General features: G+C 46.6%; 1 protein-coding gene across 1 annotated transcript; it reads left to right on the plus strand.

Annotated features, from left to right (window-relative positions):
* Nucleotides 1-363: 363 nt before the first annotated feature.
* On the plus strand, nucleotides 364-2,852 carry LOC127306136 (shikimate kinase 1, chloroplastic). Its single transcript, XM_051336744.2, has 10 exons — nucleotides 364-771; nucleotides 981-1,027; nucleotides 1,143-1,197; nucleotides 1,298-1,370; nucleotides 1,485-1,572; nucleotides 1,686-1,768; nucleotides 1,856-1,985; nucleotides 2,152-2,230; nucleotides 2,398-2,462; nucleotides 2,601-2,852. Exons 1-10 carry the CDS (start codon nucleotides 567-569, stop codon nucleotides 2,688-2,690), a joined length of 915 nt encoding a protein of 304 aa, XP_051192704.1. The 5' UTR covers nucleotides 364-566; the 3' UTR covers nucleotides 2,691-2,852.
* The last annotated feature ends 16,751 nt before the right edge of the window (nucleotides 2,853-19,603 follow it).

The following is a 19,603-nucleotide window of genomic DNA, read 5'->3' on the forward strand; positions in this document are numbered from 1 at the left end:
TACCGAAGACGCCCTGGAGTAGAATATGCGATCGAGCATCCCCGTTGCCTTCCTGCCCATCATCTCCGTTTGGATTCCTCGCCGTCCATGCCACGATGCGATGCTCTCCGCGCTCCACACCAACCCCGCCAGTCCGACGTGGCACCTCACGGTAGGTGAGTCATCTCCGTACTAAATCCACAGCTCAACTAACCCTGACCAAATTGCCCCTAGCCGCACGCAAAAAATGTTCACTACGATAAGCGAGAGAAGTGGATGAGGAAAGTAGGTATGCCGAGTCAAAGGCTGATGGGCAAAACGGTAACTCCGCCTCCAGATTACGCAACTACTCGGCAGCGTCTGGGCGTCCTTGGCTCCCGGCAGCGGCGGATGTGCCAGCCTATTTCAAGTCCGCACATTTTCGTCTCGTCTCGCCGCCCCAGCAAGAGATCTCCCCAGCAATCACCCGACACCTGCTCTCGCTCTCTATCTTTCTTTGTCTCTAGCCGCAGGGGAGGCAGAGCCGTAGCCGATCGCCTCGCCGCATCCCTGCATCGTAGCGGTGTCGGCAGACCGACCGGCGAGCAATGGAGGCGGGCGTGGGGATGGCGCTGCAGTCGAGGGCGGCGGGGTTCGGCTCCGCCCGCCGCCGGGGCGCGATGTGCGACGCCGGGAGGAGCTCCCGGATCGGGAGCTTCAGGGTCGCCGATCAGCTGGCGTCGCCGGCCGCCGCCGTGCGGGCGCGCGGGTCCAAGCCCCTCGCGCCGCTCCGCGCCAAGAAATCCTCCGGAGGTACACGGTCTTCGCCTATTGTTCTTTTTTTTTTGTCAGATTGGCTCGATTTGGCTGAAAGTTTCTTGGCCAAATTGACGCCAATTTTAGCACGTTTCTATCTTCTGATCGGATGGCTAAATCGAGTGGCTTATTTGTCTCATGCCAGAGCAATCTATACGCGTTGGAGAAATACAGTGAAATTGACCACTGATCTTGTGATTGTGCAGGTCATGAAAACTTACATAACTCCGTAGACGATGCCCTCCTGTTGAAGGTACTGAATGCTACCCTGGACACCTTGTAAAGCAAAAATTCAATCTTGATGCTTACCAGAGATTCCGTATCTTCTGAAAGCCAGTCTAATTTGGTTTGCTCAAATGCAATTTCAGAGAAAATCGGAAGACGTTCTGTTCCACATGAACGGGCGGTGTATCTACTTAGTTGGTTAGTTCTCGATCCTCCTAAATTATCAAGTAAACAAAATGATCAAGTGGCGGATGAAAGTTCTGAATTTGTTACTGATGAGCCGAATACATATCTGCAGGAATGATGGGTTCTGGGAAAAGTACGGTCGGGAAGATCTTAGCTGAAGTTTTGGGTTATTCTTTCTTTGACAGGTTTGTGTTTCCTGATGAAGCTAGCAGTAGCAGTTTGCAAGAGGGCAATTGCCCTTTGCTTGTAGTGATGCGTAGATACTGATGGCAAGTTTTTTTTGTTCTACAACTTTACAGTGACAAATTGGTCGAACAAGCTGTTGGCATGCCTTCGGTTGCGCAAATTTTCAAGGTTCATAGTGAAGCCTTCTTCAGAGATAATGAGGTAGCTGATTCATCTGGCTTATACTTTCATCTGTTACTACTGACCGGAATGGGAAACTTCAGCATATGAGCTCTTTTAATGTTGAGACTGAAGTATTCGTTTATGCTTTCCAGAGTAGTGTCTTGAGGGATTTGTCCTCAATGCGGCGATTAGTTGTTGCTACTGGAGGTGGTGCTGTTATCCGGCCAGTTAACTGGTATCTAGAGTTAACTCTATTTCTCCATTCAGAATAGCACGCACCGTCACTTTTGCTGATAGATATGGCTGCTTGTCGTATTATCAGGAAAAATATGAAGAAGGGCCTATCTGTCTGGTTGGATGTGCCCTTGGAGGCTCTTGCAAGGCGTATTGCTAAAGTGGGGACTGCATCCCGTCCTCTTCTAGATCAGCCATCTGGCGATCCTTACACAATGGTAACTACTTGAACTTGCAATTTGTGCAATGCTGGAATATTGATATGAATAATGTAGATTAATTTTAATAAACGAATCAAGTTCTCATTTGTTGCACTAGTGTACATCAGTCCACATTTTATGTTAGCGTTCGTATCACTGACTGATTGAATTGCTTCTATCTCAGGCCTTTTCTAAACTCAGCACACTCGCAGAGCAAAGGGGTGATGCTTATGCAAATGCTGATGTGAGGGTTTCTCTCGAAGGTATGATCCCCATAATAACACTGGTCTTCCCCGCAAAAAAAAAACACTGGTCTTCCCCACAAACTCATGTCTTTAGTGACTTAGAATTTGTACCTACAGATTATAGTGATGCTTGATACAAATTTTGCTCTTATGTGGAATAACAAATATGTATTTGCCATTTGCAGAAATTGCACGTAAACTGGGTCATGATGATGTCTCTAAGCTGACGCCCATCGATATTGCTCTTGAGGTATATATTTCTTACCTTTTCTATGGCCACAAATTTCATATTCTCCTTCCAAATGAACAAATCACTGTATCAACTTCCTGAACACAACATCTTTGTCACTCTGCACTTCCTGAACACAACATCTTTGTCACTGTGCAGTCTCTCCACAAGATCGAGAGCTTTGTCACGGAAGATACCATCACTGACTCACAAACAGAATCGCAAGCTCAATGGATACAGACCTTGTAGGATTTTTGGCTTGTTGTACCATGTAGTGCGCTGCCTAGCGCAGTTGAGTTATTTGTTTGTTGTACCGACATGGAGAAAGCTGAAGTATCTTTATTTTGTATAAGCTGTAAAAAAGAAGAAATGAATGAGCCAATATGAAAATCTCTGTGTGCTGAAACATCATTGGACTATGGCTGGTGGACCAGGTACAGAAAACAAAATGTCACCCTCCTAGCCTCCTTGGACTGGATAAGCTCAAATCATAGGTTGGTGCCCGGTCAGCATCAATTTTTGGTATGACCACCCTATAATGGACCAGATCATAGGACCAGGCATTGTAAGACGAGGCATCATCTCCCAAATATGGCTGGTGGAGCGGGCCAGGACAAACGGAGACACCAATCTTGGAAAAAAGATATTCACCATGGCTTGACACAGTGTCCACGGTGGTATATAGGGTTGCAAGTGGCATCTTGCATAAGCCCGCGAGAGTATTATCTAATTTAAATTAGAATAATTAGTAAAATATTAATTTAAGAGCATCTCCAGTCGCGTCCCCCAAACCGCGCCGGATTGAGCGTTTGGGGGACGTGTTTCGTTCGTGCCGCCTTTGGGGGACGTCGCTCCCCAGCCGCGTCCCCCAAATGCCTCCCCCAAACATTTAAAATACTTTTTTTGGCTTTTTTATTTCAATTTCCACAAACTAATACATAATTTGAAACGTGGTTTACACGAAAACATAATTGGGAACGTGGTTTTCCACAAACTAATACATAGTTTGAACCGTCGTGGACACATATAAAATTTTGCAAAGAAACTAAACCTAACTAGGCCGTGCATCGAAGGTTTCGTGTGTTCGCTGCTAAGAAAGAACACTCGAGGGCACACCCAGTCACCTAAACTGGAAAATCCAGCGGGAGGATGGTGCCCTTGTTGGTTCTACCGATGAGGCGAACAGGCAGAAACCTCCGTGCACGTATTCGCTGCGAAGAAACAACACTAGTCGTCCTCCTCGTCGGTGCTGTCGCCTTGGTAGTCCCGGCGGCACCGCGTCTCGTCGAAGACCTTGACGCTCATGTCCCTGTCGCCAAAGTAGGAGAACTGGAGGATGAAGCCGGCTTGGAGGCCGTGGTGCCGCGCGAACTTCTCCCAGCCGATGTTGAGGTACATCTTGCCGCGCGCGTCGTAGATCACGTCGACGATCCACCGGTAGTAGCCGCACGCAGCCTCCCGCAGATGCATCGTGCGCGGGCGATCGTCGCCGGCGACGTAGTCGGCGAAGGAGTCTGGCAGCCTCTGGATGCCGTGCGGGTCGCCCTTGAGGACGAGGACGAACTCGAACTGGCTGGCCGGCTCCACGTCCATCTCCGACGATGATGAAGCCGGCGGCGTGGAAGGCGACGGCGAGTGTTCAGCTCTGCCGCGGCCGCGACCACGACCACGACCACGACCGCGAGGTCGGCCTCCGCCTCTACCGGACATAGCGTCGAGTCTTGTTGAGATGGTGGCGGCTAGGGTTTGAGAGAGAGGCGCTAGGGTTTGTGTGTGAGAGGGACGATGAGATGCGGCCCTTTTATAGGCCGGAGGGAGGCGGGTAGCGGTGGCGCGCATTAACGCCGGCACGCAGAGCTAGGCGCGACGGGACGCGTCGCTGCGTCGCTGCGGGAGCTGCACCGTCGCTGCGTCGCTGCGGGAACCGCACCGCCAATAACTTTCGTCGCGAGGTAGGCGACGGTTAGGTTAAAAATTTATTGTGCCGCTGACGAGTCGGCCCCGCCACTCCCTGTCAACACCCGGATTTTTAAGTCCAGATGCCTATTATGCCGTACATCGCAATCCCAGGAATAATGTTTTTGCGAGACATAATAGTAAGTAGCATAGAGTCATCATTTATTACAACACATATTGTCTTACAACCATAGATCACATGATCCAATATTACACGAATATATTGTTCAACATCACAAATAGTAGCGGAAGCGAAGTAGTAGTGGACGATCTATTCCACAGGCAACGCTTGACGTCAGAAGACGATCCTAGTTATCGTAGACGTCCTGTTGTCCGTCATCCTGATACTGGTGCTCTCCTTCATAGTCTGGCATTTGAATAGCCAGGGCAAAGCCATGAGTACTTTTTAAAGTACTCGCAAACTAACTCTAAGATAAATACTCATTAAGTGAAAGGGGGTGCTAAGCTCTAGGTTTGTTTGCATAAAGCCAAGTTTTAGTTTCATAAATCTTTGGTAAAGCCTTATCATGTGCTAGACTAACTCAAGTGGGAACATTAGTGTCATTCCCACAACTCATTATAGATCACCCTAATGTCACCTTTCAAACCACCATTCATTTCTAGAATCAAAACATTTTAATGATAACGGAGATAGTATGGCCTTTCCAATCGTCCGTAACCGTGGACACGGCTATTCGAATAGGTTTAACACTCTGCAGAGGTTGTACTCTTGTGCCACAACTTTTGATTACATCCGTCGAGGGTAACCTCGAATCATCGTAACACAGTACGTGGATCATCAATCGAAACCTTTCACTTATATATGCTAGTATGAGCACCTCTCCCCATGAGCTTGGCCTCCCGGTGGAAACCGCAGTTAACCCGGGAACTGCACAGGGCTTGGGCCGTACATTCACCTCATTTCAACCTCAATCCACAAGTAACGGAGGCAGCCGCACAGTAACCCCTATGATGTTTGTTCAGAGGGAACCCATACTAAAATACACAAGTTTCTAGTTAAGCCCTACCCATAATCAGGTATTGTGGGGGTACTTGTATAATTGGAAGGGTATCGCATTCAAACTCAATCATCTATTTTATCAAAAATCACCATCTCCTCAAGGTCACATTCACCTTCAAAATCTTTCACTTTAGTTCATTTCACAAATGTTCCCATCTAGAGTAGTCAATTTTAGTTCTTAGCGATAGCAACTAGTCATGAGGGGGTGCTATCTAGCTTTATTTGCTTAGGCTAACTTTGATACTCTTGTTCTATTCCAGACAAGTAAATCATAAATCAAAAAGTACTTTGAAATAAATAAGCAAAAGCAAATGTAAGTAAAAACATGGGATAGGTAATATATAAAAGTAAAGGGTAAAGATGCCTTTGCTCTTGTAGAGCTAAGCACTTGTTTTCAGCAAGGGTTAGCTTGCCTTGAGCTGGGTAGTTATCGAAGTTCTCTTCTTCTTCCTGAGAGTAGCCCTCCTCCTCTTGGTACTCCTCGTTACTAGCGTCTATATACGAATACGAGGTATAAATACTAAACCAAGCTCACATACTAAACTAGAGGCACTCAAAATAGTTCACACACTAGTCCTATCATCAATCAAACATGGCATGGTGGATTATTGGATTTGTCTTTATTTGAAAGAAAAATAATTTCCTCTCATCATTCCTCAAAGTTAAATTTGGTAGGTAGGTCTTTAAAAGAAATCATTTCTTTTCACTACCTCTTATTAAGATTTAATCTCTTCATATAATAATAAGGTATGAAATATAGGTTGACCCAAAGTCAACATTTCATATCTATTATATGTGAGTTCAATTTAATTGAAGTGCTATACTTCACATAGTTTTAAAACTTAACATTTAAATGAATTAAAATCTCTAAGTAGTAATTCTCAAGGGTTCATTAGCCTAAGTCATTCCCCCTGGTTATTAGTACTTAGGATCAAAATTTAAATGAGAGGTAATTCTCATATTAGGGTTGAGTTTGAATTCCACTTTAAAAAGCTCTAGAAATGACTACATAGCCATTTTATTTGATCTAGTCCATGATCATACAAACAACAGGGCTATGTTATTGCATAATCAATTAGAGGACATCATTTGTGATTTATTAGAATTGGAATTACTTAAAAATCTATTCTGGTTGAATTTTAAATAAAGTTTGAATGTGCAAAAGTCCCTATCTTGTCTTTTTTGTCAAATTAAATCTACAAGGAAAATGGAGATGGGGCCAGTGGCATTGGATAGATAAATTCATGGGCTTTCCAACGGTATAAAGTTTGCTAGATTTGGTTTGGTAGAATTCAAATTATTCAAATTTTACTAAACATTCAGCAGAGCAATTTGAATAAAGAAAAAACTGGATTTGAATTTGTGGGCTTAGGCGGGAAGAGTTATTGGGCCGAAACGAAATTCAACAGCACTTCGCAGCCCAACACGCGTCTGGCGCGCTCGGGCCGCGCTGACAGGGTGGGGGCCACCTGTCGGCGCCTCTTTAAACGCCGAAGCGGTATTTTCTATCTCGACCGTAGGATTAGAAAGAGGATCGACGGCGGGTGAGCGTCGTCGTCACCGACGGGATTCCGACGAGGTCATGGCGGCAGTAGGGGGTCGGAGAGCCTACCAGGCCGATGCAGGTCTCAGGAAGTATGCGCGGTGAAGGTGTAGTAGATGGGGAAGAGCTTGGGAGCAGCGGCGGCGCTCGGGGTGGCGCCAATCGTCGACGGTGAGCTGCGTCCCCCGGCGGCTCCGATCTTGAAATTGCTTCTCCTCCGGCGGCAATCGAACGAGCTATGGTGGTGAGGAAGATCGGTGGTGAGAGGGAGTCGATTGGTGTGAGGAGAGCTTGCGGGGAGGGCCTCTATTTATAGTGTCGAGGGGTGCCGCGGGGTGCTGCAAGGGCGCGGCCATGGCGTGGCGTTTCCGGCGAGCGAAAGGGCAAGCGAAGGACGGCAGCGTGTAGGCCTTGTCCTGGCGGTGCTCGAGGAGTAGCTGGCGCAGAAAAAGGGAGATGGGATCGATCGGGCGCGTGTGATGAGTGTGGCGGTACCCGCGGTACTTCGCCGGCGAGGACGACGGCGACAAGGCTTCTGCGCGTGCTTGAGCATGTCTAGCGTGTAGAGGGCGTAGAGGCGGTTCTCGTTCCAGGCGTAGGGATGCAGGGCGAGGACGGTAGCGGTCGAGTCCGTGGCGTCCTGGCGCGTCCAGGGCGTGATCACCACGCCGGCTGGCACGTCCTGGCACGTTTTGGACGCGCTGCTGCTGGCCAATGCCAAGCCTTGGCGAGCTGGGGCTGCGTACCGTTGGCGTCCTTGTGCTGCAGGGATGCTCGAGGACATGGAGAAACGACGAGGGAGAGGCCAGGGAGAGGAGTGCCAAAGGTGGCCGGCATGGCATTGTTTGGCATGTTTTAGGGTTTCTCCTCGACTTTAATCGACCATGCAAGTACTGGGCTAGAGGCAGGGGTGTAGGGGAGGCTGATGATCACATTGCAAAAGTGGTTTAGGCTCAAATCTATTTGGACAATAGCATGTAACACAAATTCCAGGATGTCGTCACCACCTGTTCGACAAAATGCCCGCATGAAACTTTCTTTTGAATTTTGAAAATCTCTTTGGTGAATCTCATTTATATAATTATTGTGATGTATTGGTGGTGGTGGCACTCAATTTGGAAGTGATTTGCAACATTTCAAATTTGAGGTGATCTTCTTCTCTCTCTCGGGTTCCCTCTTTGCCCTCTTATTCTGGTCAACCTAGTCAACTTTAGGGAGGGTGGTCAACATCAAAGTTACTCACCTTGACATGTTCTTGGATGACCTGGCTTTAGTTGACCTTGCTTAGTTTAAGATTTGAGAAATACAGAGGGGTAAAGTAGTGAAGAAAATAATTTTGGGTTAAGTGACCATTATCACATGTATGATGAAATCTTGATTTCTTTTGATTTGATTCTTGATCCAAGGATGCAAAAGTGTTAGTTTATCACATTGAAGCATTTTAGAAGCAATGGGGCAAGCAATCTTGGCCTTGGTTGAGGATTTGCTAAAATGCATATTGTGTATGTGAGTGAGAAATGAGTTTTTCTCATTTTCTCCATTTCCCCTCAAATTAGGGTTTAGTGATCTTGCTTAGGGTTCACATAACAATATTTAATCATACTAACACTCATCATGGCAATTGCACAAAAGAATATCACTCAAATGCATATATCTATATGTGGCACTATATGCATGGAAAAAGTTTTTTGTTAATTGCAAATTTTGGGTTTGGGGAATTTCTCTTTCTTGTTTATTATGGTTGAAACTTGGGATGTTACAAACCCTTCCCCCTTACAAAAGATCTCGTCCCGAGATCTGAGAAAACTAGGTACTAAAGAGATCTGGGTACTCAGTCCTCATAAAGTCTTCTCTCTCCCAAGTGGCTTCTTTTTCGGTGTGATTACTCCATTGGATCTTCAGAAACTTGATACTTCGAGTACGGGTGGTTCTGAAAGCTTCCTCCAAGATGCGAATAGGTACTTCGCGGTATGTCAGATCTGAGTTGATATCGACAGCTCGATGGTCGATGTTCTTGAAAACTTCGGTCTTCTCAGGCACTTCTAAACACTTCCGGAGTAGCGAGATGTGAAACACATTGTGCACCGCTGACATTTCTTCCGGTAGCTCCAGCTGATAGGATACTTCTCCTCGGCGACTCAGGACCTTGAAAGGTCCGACATAACGGGGTGCGAGCTTTCCTCTAAGCTGGAATCTCTGCATTCCCTTAAGAGGGGACACTTTGAGATATACGAAATCTCCGATTTCGAAGGTCATCTCTCGGCGTCTCTTGTCGGCGTAGCTCTTCTGTCTTGATTGGGCTGTCTTGAGGTACTCACGAATCTTGTGAACCTTCTCTTCGGCTTCTCGGAGAATATCTGGTCCAAATATTTGACTCTCTCCTACTTCCGACCAATTCAGAGGGGTACGGCACTTCCTTCCATACAGTGCTTCGAAGGGGGCCATCTGCAAGCTGGCTTGGTAGCTGTTGTTGTACGAGAATTCTGCGTACGGCAAGCAGTCTTCCCACATAGATCCATACTCTAGCACACATGCTCTCAACATATCTTCTAATATTTGGTTGACTCTTTCTGTCTGTCCATCTGTCTGCGGGTGATAGGCTGTGCTGAAATTCAAAGAGTTCCGAGTCGTTCATGGACTTTCTGCCAGAATCGGGAGGTGAATTGGGATCCTCTGTCGGATACTATCGACTTCGGGGTTCCGTGAAGGCTGACTATCCTTGAGATATATAGCTCTGCGAGTCTCGGTCCTTGATAGGTGGTCTTGACGGGGATGAAGTGGGCGACTTTGGTCAGTCTGTCGACCACTACCCAGATGGAATCATTTCCTTTACTAGACTTGGGCAGTCCGGTGATGAAGTCCATTCCTACGGAATCCCACTTCCATTCGGGAATCAGAGGGGTTGCAACAGATCTGCGGGCGTTGGTGTTCTGCTTTGACTCTTTGACAGATGTCACACTTGGCGATGTAGCTTCCAATTTCTCTCTTCATTCCATGCCACCAGAATTGTTCCTTCAAATCCTGGTACATCTTGGTTCCTCCGGGGTGAATGGAGTATAGGGTGTCGTGAGCTTCTTTCAGGATAACTTGCTTCAATTCTGAGTCTGACGGTACGCAAAGGCGCTTGTTATACCATAGCACTCCTTCTTCATCTACGGTGAATCCTGGTGCCTTTCCGGCGGCTATTTGGTTCTTGATTCCGTCAATGCTAGCATTTCCTTTCTGAGCTTCTTTGATCTGACTAATCAGGGTGGGTTGGAGTTCAATGTCGCGAGGTATCCTTCGCTAACCGGTTCAAGTCTAAACTATTCAAACTCTTCAAACAGGCTAGGTTGCTCAATTGCTAACGGGAGTTCAACCGACACGGCGGTCTACTCAGAGCATCCGCTACCACATTGGCCTTGCCGGGGTGATAGTGGATTTCCATGTCGTAATCCTTGATTAACTCTATCCATCTGCGCTTGTCTCATATTCAGCTCCTTCCTCAGGTGAAGATATACTTCGGGCTCTTGTGATCCGAGTAAACCTCGCATCGATTACCCATGAGGTAATGACGCCATACTTTCAGCGCTAACACCACCGCTGCTAGCTCTAAATCATGGGTTGGGTAGTTCTGTTCATGCGGCTTCATTTGTCTTGATAGGTAAGATATCACTTTGCCTTCTTGCATCAGCACACATCCAAGACCAATCTTGGAGGCGTCACAGTACACATCGAAGGGCTTGGTAATATCCGGCATCACCAATATTGGGGCTGTTGTCAATCTTAACTTGAGCTGTTGAAAGCTCTCTTCACACTTGTCGGTCCATTCGAACTTCCGGTCCTTCTTCAACAATTGGGTCATCGGTCTTGCTATACTCGAGAACCCTTCAACGAATCGGCGGTAATATCCCGCCAATCCAAGAAAAGCACGGACTTCGGTCTGAGTGGTTGGGGCTTTCCATTCTTCAACAGTCTTGATTTTTGCGGGGTCAACGGCAATTCCTCCGGCTGACAAGATGTGACCCAAGAATCCTACTTCTTTCAACCAGAATTCACACTTGCTGAACTTGGCATACAACTGATGTTCCCGAAGGGTATCTAGGACCACTTCCAAATGTTGCTCATGTTCTTCCTCGGACTTGGAGTATATGAGGATGTCGTCGATGAAAACAACGACAAACTTGTCCAGGAAGTTCATAAAGATCTTATTCATGAGATTCATGAAGTAAGCGGGGGCATTGGTCAATCCAAATGACATGACATTGTACTCATACAATCCATATCTGGTGGTAAAGGCAGTTTTGGGGATATCGGTGGCACGAATCTTCAATCGATGGTATCCTGTCCATGAGATCAATCTTTGAGAATACTCGGGCTCTGGTCAATTGGTCAAACAGATCTTCTATCTTGGGCAATGGATACTTGTTCTTAATGGTGACATCGTTAAGCTTACGATAGTCCGTAACCAAACGAGTGGCACCGTCCTTTTTATCCACAAACAAAACTGGCGATCTCCAGGGTGACGCACTTGGTTGAATCAGACCTTTGAATAGCATATCATCCAGTGCTTCTTCGGTTCCACTAACTCTGCCGGGTTCATGCCGTAGGCTCTCTCGGGCTATAGGTCCGGTTCGGGGATTAACTCGATGATAAACTCGATATCCCGATCACGGGGGCATACCGGGTAGATCATCTGGGAACACATCAGGATATCGACAAACGACCCTGATCTGATCCAAGGTGGGTTTGGCTAGGCTTTGGTTACAGGTAAATTTTCGGGGCATCTTTTCGGATATGTGTTCGACTATTATTCCGGTGCTACTAGTCATGGTGATGGCCTTCTTGGCACAATCAATCAGTCCATGATGTTTCGCCATCCAGTCCATTCCCAGGACTACTTCCAAACCTTTGGCTCCCAGAACAATCAAATTTGCATAGAATTCTATTTCATGTATTCTGATTGGCACATCTTTGCAAATTTTTCTAGCTTTAGTTGTTGATCCAGGTATTTGAACTATCATGACATGCTTCAAACTGATGGGTTGAATCTTACTAGTGCATGCAAAATCTTCGGTAATGAATGAATGCGATGCTCCAGAATCAAACAGCACTCTTGCGGGTATTGAGTTAACAGAGAACATACCCAGCACAACGTCTGGGGCTTCCTGAGCTTCTTCTGCATTCATGTGGTAGAGGCGGCCGTTGCGGTTGTTCGGGTTGTTGGGGGCGAACTTCTTGTTGGTGGTGACACGACGCTGCTGCTGCGCAGGGCCTGAGGTGTTGGCGGCAGTCTTGGCGAGCTTCTTGGGGCACTCATAGGAGAAGTGTCCAGCCACTCCATACTCGTAGCAGTTGTAGGTTGACTTGTCCTTGGGGGTGATGGGAACAGCGTTGCTCCCAGTCCTTGGAGCAGTGTTGGAGTTATTGTTGGGGGCGCGAGGTGGGGCGCGGTTGAAGTTGTTGTTGTTGTTGTTGTAGTTGTTGTGTCCTCCTGACCTAGGGTTTCCTCCACTCCGGTCCTGATAACTCGGACGTGGATTCTGCATCGGGGGCTTGTTGTTTCTTGGGGCGAACCCTCCACCTGAGTTGGGGCGATACTTGTGGTTGTGGCTGGGCCCACTCTGGTTCATCATACGGCGCTTGCGGTTCTCATTGGCTTGGTGTATCTTCCCCTCCATCTGAATGGCGGAGTCAACAAGGGCTTCTAAGTCAGCAAAGGGGATGTTGATCAGTACAGTCTGCATCTCATCATGCAGTCCATTCAGAAACCTCTCCTTCCTCTTCTCGACGGTGTCCGTCTCATCCGGGGCGTACCTTGACAAAGTGAGGAACTTGTCGCGGTATTCTACCACGGTCATTCTGCCTTGCTTCAGTTCCCTGAACTCATCCCTCATCTTTTTAATCAAACCCGGGGGCACATGATACTTGCTAAACTTGAGTTTGAAGTCCTCCCAAGTCATCAGGTTCCCCGCATGTAAGGCGCGGGTACTTGTCCACCAGGCACGTGCAGGTCCAGCCAGATAGTGGGTGGCGAACAACACCTTCTCGTTGTCCTCCACTCTGGCAACCTCGAGATTGTTCTCCATAGTCTGGAGCCAATCATCAGCATCGAGGGGTTCCTCTGTCTTGTTGAACACAGGTGGGTTAGTGTTCTGGAAGTTTTTCAGCTTTGACCCTGGGTGGTCGTGGTTTCCGTTGCCTTGATTGCCCTGAGCAAGTTGTTGAAGTGCAGCTAGGTTGGCTTGCCGTTCAGCTCTCTCAACTTCTCTATCAGCCAACATCTCAAGGTAACATCTGCAGCATTGCCTCCTGAGTCATGTTGCGAGTTGGGGGTGCCATCTGAACAGTGATAGGGATCATGAGATAAGAGGGAGATGTCTATGGCTCATTTTGGGATAAAATACAACTTAAACTTGATTCATAATAATAATAATATTACACACAGACAAACATAGTCATGGAGGTAGCACATATTACAAGCCAAATGTTCAGGAGGGTTTTAAGAACCCTTTCAACAAACTACGATACATGGGGCGGGTACAAAGGACCAATACATAACACGCGGCGCAAGTGCTCAGACGGGACTACTCGCCATCGACGTTGATAGGGTAGACATTGTCTACCCCGGCATCGAGGTGCTCGTGGCCATCCTCGTAAGGGTGGAACTCCAGGTCGTCGTCTTCCTCCTCCTCGTAGTCGTCGTCGTTGCTGACGTAGGAGTAGCCGTCCCCCTGGATGTTCTCCCCTTCACCTTCGCCTTCCAACTCCTGGATCTGCTCAGCTTGTGCAGCGATGGTCGCCTTCAGAGTGGCGATCCTGGCCTTCAGGCGGTTGATGGCGTGATCCTTCTTCTGGTTGGCACGGCGGAGTGCCCTGCGTTCTCCGGCGATGACCTTGATGGTCTCCGCCTGCTGCGCCAACTGGATGTGAGTGTGGTTGGCGTATTCGCGGGAGTTGTCGAGGTCGATGCGGGTCTCACTCAGCATGAAGTCAAGATGATCAACATGGTGGCGAAGCTGCGGGTGTGACGGCAGGTTCATTGGCACTCCGAGTGAGTTGTGCCTTGCATAGTGCACAAAGCGACTGTCGGTGAAGTCCATGAAGTTTTGCCCGCACGTACGTGCGAGTCCTTCCCGAAGTCCCCTTGCGAGACCATACGCCCGGTTGTTCTCCCCGAAGGAGAACCGGATCCTTGCGCTCATTGGGAGCGTGAACCTTCCACGAAGGTCCACCATGATCACCCACTGAAGTTGACCACCGGGTTGGTCATTCAGCATTCCGCCAAAGACTTCCGGTGGTGGGCGCCGAGGAACTACGAGAGGGAGAAGAGGTCCCTCTCGAAGATGATCTCTCCACCGTTCCCCAAGCGATAGAACTCGATGCGGAGAAAGGGCTGCGCGTCCACGACGTGATCCATCTGTAGAGAGATGAGATGATTAAGTTAGATAAGTGCAAGTGTTCCAAATTTTTAATTCTCTTAGAAGAAGGGCATGAATTTAAAGTTTGTAAAAGACTCTTCAAGGTAAGGAGGTGAATAAGATTTTCATAACTAGTCAACTCATGAAATTTGAAACTAAGTTTTTGAGCGTCCATTCTAACTAGGGTCTCCTAAGGTCAAACAATGGCTCTGATACCAACTTGTCAACACCCGGATTTTTAAGTCCAGATGCCTATTATGCCGTACATCGCAATCCCAGGAATAATGTTTTTGCGAGACATAATAGTAAGTAGCATAGAGTCATCATTTATTACAACACATATTGTCTTACAACCATAGATCACATGATCCAATATTACACGAATATATTGTTCAACATCACAAATAGTAGCGGAAGCGAAGTAGTAGTGGACGATCTATTCCACAGGCAACGCTTGACGTCAGAAGACGATCCTAGTTATCGTAGACGTCCTGTTGTCCGTCATCCTGATACTGGTGCTCTCCTTCATAGTCTGGCATTTGAATAGCCAGGGCAAAGCCATGAGTACTTTTTAAAGTACTCGCAAACTAACTCTAAGATAAATACTCATTAAGTGAAAGGGGGTGCTAAGCTCTAGGTTTGTTTGCATAAAGCCAAGTTTTAGTTTCATAAATCTTTGGTAAAGCCTTATCATGTGCTAGACTAACTCAAGTGGGAACATTAGTGTCATTCCCACAACTCATTATGGATAACCCTAATGTCACCTTTCAAACCACCATTCATTTCTAGAATCAAAACATTTTAATGATAACGGAGATAGTATGGCCTTTCCAATCGTCCGTAACCGTGGACACGGCTATTCGAATAGGTTTAACACTCTGCAGAGGTTGTACTCTTGTGCCACAACTTTTGATTACATCCGTCGAGGGTAACCTCGAATCATCGTAACACAGTACGCGGATCATCAATCGAAACCTTTCACTTATATATGCTAGTATGAGCACCTCTCCCCATGAGCTTGGCCTCCCGGTGGAAACCGCAGTTAACCCGGGAACTGCACAGGGCTTGGGCCGTACATTCACCTCATTTCAACCTCAATCCACAAGTAACGGAGGCAGCCGCAGCGTAACCCCTATGATGTTTGTTCAGAGGGAACCCATACTAAAATACACAAGTTTCTAGTTAAGCCCTACCCATAATCAGGTATTGTGGGGGTACTTGTATAATTGGAAGGGTATCGCATTCAAACTCAATCATCTATTTTATCAAAAATCACCATCTCCTCAAGGTCACATTCACCTTCAAAATCTTTCACTTTAGTTCATTTCACAAATGTTCCCATCTAGAGTAGTCAATTTTAGTTCTTAGCGATAGCAACTAGTCATGAGGGGGTGCTATCTAGCTTTATTTGCTTAGGCTAACTTTGATACTCTTGTTCTATTCCAGACAAGTAAATCATAAATCAAAAAGTACTTTGAAATAAATAAGCAAAAGCAAATGTAAGTAAAAACATGGGATAGGTAATATATAAAAGTAAAGGGTAAAGATGCCTTTGCTCTTGTAGAGCTAAGCACTTGTTTTCAGCAAGGGTTAGCTTGCCTTGAGCTGGGTAGTTATCGAAGTTCTCTTCTTCTTCCTGAGAGTAGCCCTCCTCCTCTTGGTACTCCTCGTTACTAGCGTCTATATACGAATACGAGGTATAAATACTAAACCAAGCTCACATACTAAACTAGAGGCACTCAAAATAGTTCACACACTAGTCCTATCATCAATCAAACACGGCATGGTGGATTATTGGATTTGTCTTTATTTGAAAGAAAAATAATTTCCTCTCATCATTCCTCAAAGTTAAATTTGGTAGGTAGGTCTTTAAAAGAAATCATTTCTTTTCACTACCTCTTATTAAGATTTAATCTCTTCATATAATAATAAGGTATGAAATATAGGTTGACCCAAAGTCAACATTTCATATCTATTATATGTGAGTTCAATTTAATTGAAGTGCTATACTTCACATAGTTTTAAAACTTAACATTTAAATGAATTAAAATCTCTAAGTAGTAATTCTCAAGGGTTCATTAGCCTAAGTCATTCCCCCTGGTTATTAGTACTTAGGATCAAAATTTAAATGAGAGGTAATTCTCATATTAGGGTTGAGTTTGAATTCCACTTTAAAAAGCTCTAGAAATGACTACATAGCCATTTTATTTGATCTAGTCCATGATCATACAAACAACAGGGCTATGTTATTGCATAATCAATTAGAGGACATCATTTGTGATTTATTAGAATTGGAATTACTTAAAAATCTATTCTGGTTGAATTTTAAATAAAGTTTGAATGTACAAAAGTCCCTGTCTTGTCTTTTTTGTCAAATTAAATCTAAAAGGAAAATGGAGATGGGGCCAGTGGCATTGGATAGATAAATTCATGGGCTTTCCAACGGTATAAAGTTTGCTAGATTTGGTTTGGTAGAATTCAAATTATTCAAATTTTACTAAACATTCAGCAGAGCAATTTGAATAAAGAAAAAACTGGATTTGAATTTGTGGGCTTAGGCGGGAAGAGTTATTGGGCCGAAACGAAATTCAACAGCACTTCGCAGCCCAACACACGTGCAGCGCTCGGGCCGCGCTGACAGGGTGGGGGCCACCTGTCGGCGCCTCTTTAAACGCCGAAGCGGTATTTTCTATCTCGACCGTAGGATTAGAAAGAGGATCGACGGCGGGTGAGCGTCGTCGTCACCGACGGGATTCCGACGAGGTCATGGCGGCAGTAGGGGGTCGGAGAGCCTACCAGGCCGATGCAGGTCTCGAAGCGATATGCGCGGTGAAGGTGTAGTAGATGGGGAAGAGCTTGGGAGCAGCGGCGGCGCTCGGGTGGCGCCAATCGTCGACGGTGAGCTGCGTCCCCGGCGGCTCCGATCTTGAAATTGCTTCTCCTCCGGCGGCAATCGAACGAGCTATGGTGGTGAGGAAGATCGGTGGTGAGAGGAGTCGATTGGTGTGAGGAGAGCTTGCGGGGAGGGCCTCTATTTATAGTGTCGAGGGTGCCGCGGGGTGCCGCAAGGGCGCGGCCATGGCGTGGCGTTTCCGGCGAGCGAAAGGGCAAGCGAAGGACGGCAGCGTGTAGGCCTTGTCTGGCGGTGCTCGAGGAGTAGGCGGCGCAGAAAAAGGGAGATGGGATCGATCGGGCGCGTGTGATGAGTGTGGCGGTACCCGCGGTACTTCGCCGGCGAGGACGACGGCGACAAGGCTTCTGCGCGTGCTTGAGCATGTCTAGCCTGTAGAGGGCGTAGAGGCGGTTCTCGTTCCAGGCGTAGGGATGCAGGGCGAGGACGGTAGCGGTCGAGTCCGTGGCGTCCGGCGCGTCCAGGGCGTGATCACCACGCCGGGCGGCACGTCCTGGCACGTTTTGGACGCGCTGCTGCTGGCCAATGCCAAGCCTTGGCGAGCTGGGGCTGCGTACCGTTGGCGTCCTTGTGCTGCAGGGATGCTCGAGGACATGGAGAAACGACGAGGGAGAGGCCAGGGAGAGGAGTGCCAAAGGTGGCCGGCATGGCATTGTTTGGCATGTTTTAGGGTTTCTCCTCGACTTTAATCGACCATGCAAGTACTGGGCTAGAGGCAGGGGGTGTAGGGGAGGCTGATGATCACATTGCAAAAGTGGTTTAGGCTCAAATCTGCTGGACAATAGCAGGTAACACAAATTCCAGGATCTTGCCACCTGTTCGACAAAATGCCCGCATGAAACTTTCTTTTGAATTTTGAAAATCTCTTTGGTGAATCTCATTTATATAATTATTGTGATGTATTGGTGGTGGTGGCACTCAATTTGGAAGTGATTTGCAACATTTCAAATTTGAGGTGATCTTCTTCTCTCTCTCGGGTTCCCTCTTTGCCCTCTTATTCTGGTCAACCTAGTCAACTTTAGGGAGGGTGGTCAACATCAAAGTTACTCACCTTGACATGTTCTTGGATGACCTGGCTTTAGTTGACCTTGCTTAGTTTAAGATTTGAGAAATACAGAGGGGTAAAGTAGTGAAGAAAATAATTTTGGGTTAAGTGACCATTATCACATGTATGATGAAATCTTGATTTCTTTTGATTTGATTCTTGATCCAAGGATGCAAAAGTGTTAGTTTATCACATTGAAGCATTTTAGAAGCAATGGGGCAAGCAATCTTGGCCATGGTTGAGGATTTGCTAAAATGCATATTGTGTATGTGAGTGAGAAATGAGTTTTTCTCATTTTCTCCATTTCCCCTCAAATTAGGGTTTAGTGATCTTGCTTAGGGTTCACATAACAATATTTAATCATACTAACACTCATCATGGCAATTGCACAAAAGAATATCACTCAAATGCATATATCTATATGTGGCACTATATGCATGGAAAAAGTTTTTTGTTAATTGCAAATTTTGGGTTTGGGGAATTTCTCTTTCTTGTTTATTATGGTTGAAACTTGGGATGTTACACTCCCCGCCTCGCATTTCGTTGTGTCCGGCGTCCCCGGTGCGTCCCCTGTGGGACGGGGACGGGCTCGGGGCGCCGGACACCGAATGGGGGCGCGCCGGACAAAAAAGGGATTTGGGGGACGCGGCTGGAACGCATTTCCTGTCCGGCGCGCCCCAAATCCCTTTGGGGGACGCTTTGGGGGACGCGGCTGGAGATGCTCTAACTGATTTTAACTACGAAGCAGGGCAGATTTGGTGTTGCTTTGCATCCCTAATGGTATTGCATTCTTTGGCTCATTTGTTGTTGAGTTGTGTTGATGAATTTATATTTCGTGATTTAGTGTCAAGAACCACGAAAGTAGGAGAAATAGTGAAACATACAAAATAAGTACAAACTGGTAAGATAAACATGGCTATCTTAACTTGAGAGGCCTACGAACAGCCATTTTGGCTATCACAGGGACATGCATGCCGGAGCCTGTTGCGGTAGGGCCACGTTGAGAGTCATGTTCCGTAGCCTTTGTCATATGCATTCAGTTTCAAACCTGACGTATAGTTTTTTCTGCGCGCGAACAAAAATAGCTACAACAATGCAAATATTCATGTCTCATTGTTTGCAACCTATGTTCATGGTTATTTCTTCTCTCTGATCGTGACCTTACTGTAGAACACCACATCACAGACATAAAACAATAATAAATAAAATTTCTTCATGTGAGTATGGAACTAAATACAAGTTCTACCTATTACAAATGGTAGGTCGTCAATACAACTTTAACTAAG

This window comes from Lolium perenne, chromosome 6 (genome assembly GCF_019359855.2).
Source record: "Lolium perenne isolate Kyuss_39 chromosome 6, Kyuss_2.0, whole genome shotgun sequence".
NCBI lineage: Eukaryota > Viridiplantae > Streptophyta > Magnoliopsida > Poales > Poaceae > Lolium > Lolium perenne.

Coding starts and splice junctions, on each gene's coding strand:
- LOC127306136 (XM_051336744.2), top strand. CDS start 567: ATGGAGGCGGGCGTGGGGATGGCGCTGCAGTCGAGGGCGGCGGGGTTC. Junction 1,371..1,484: donor GGTTATTCTTTCTTTGACAG/GTTTGTGTTTCC, acceptor ACAACTTTACAG/TGACAAATTGGTCGAACAAG. Junction 1,986..2,151: donor CTGGCGATCCTTACACAATG/GTAACTACTTGA, acceptor CTTCTATCTCAG/GCCTTTTCTAAACTCAGCAC.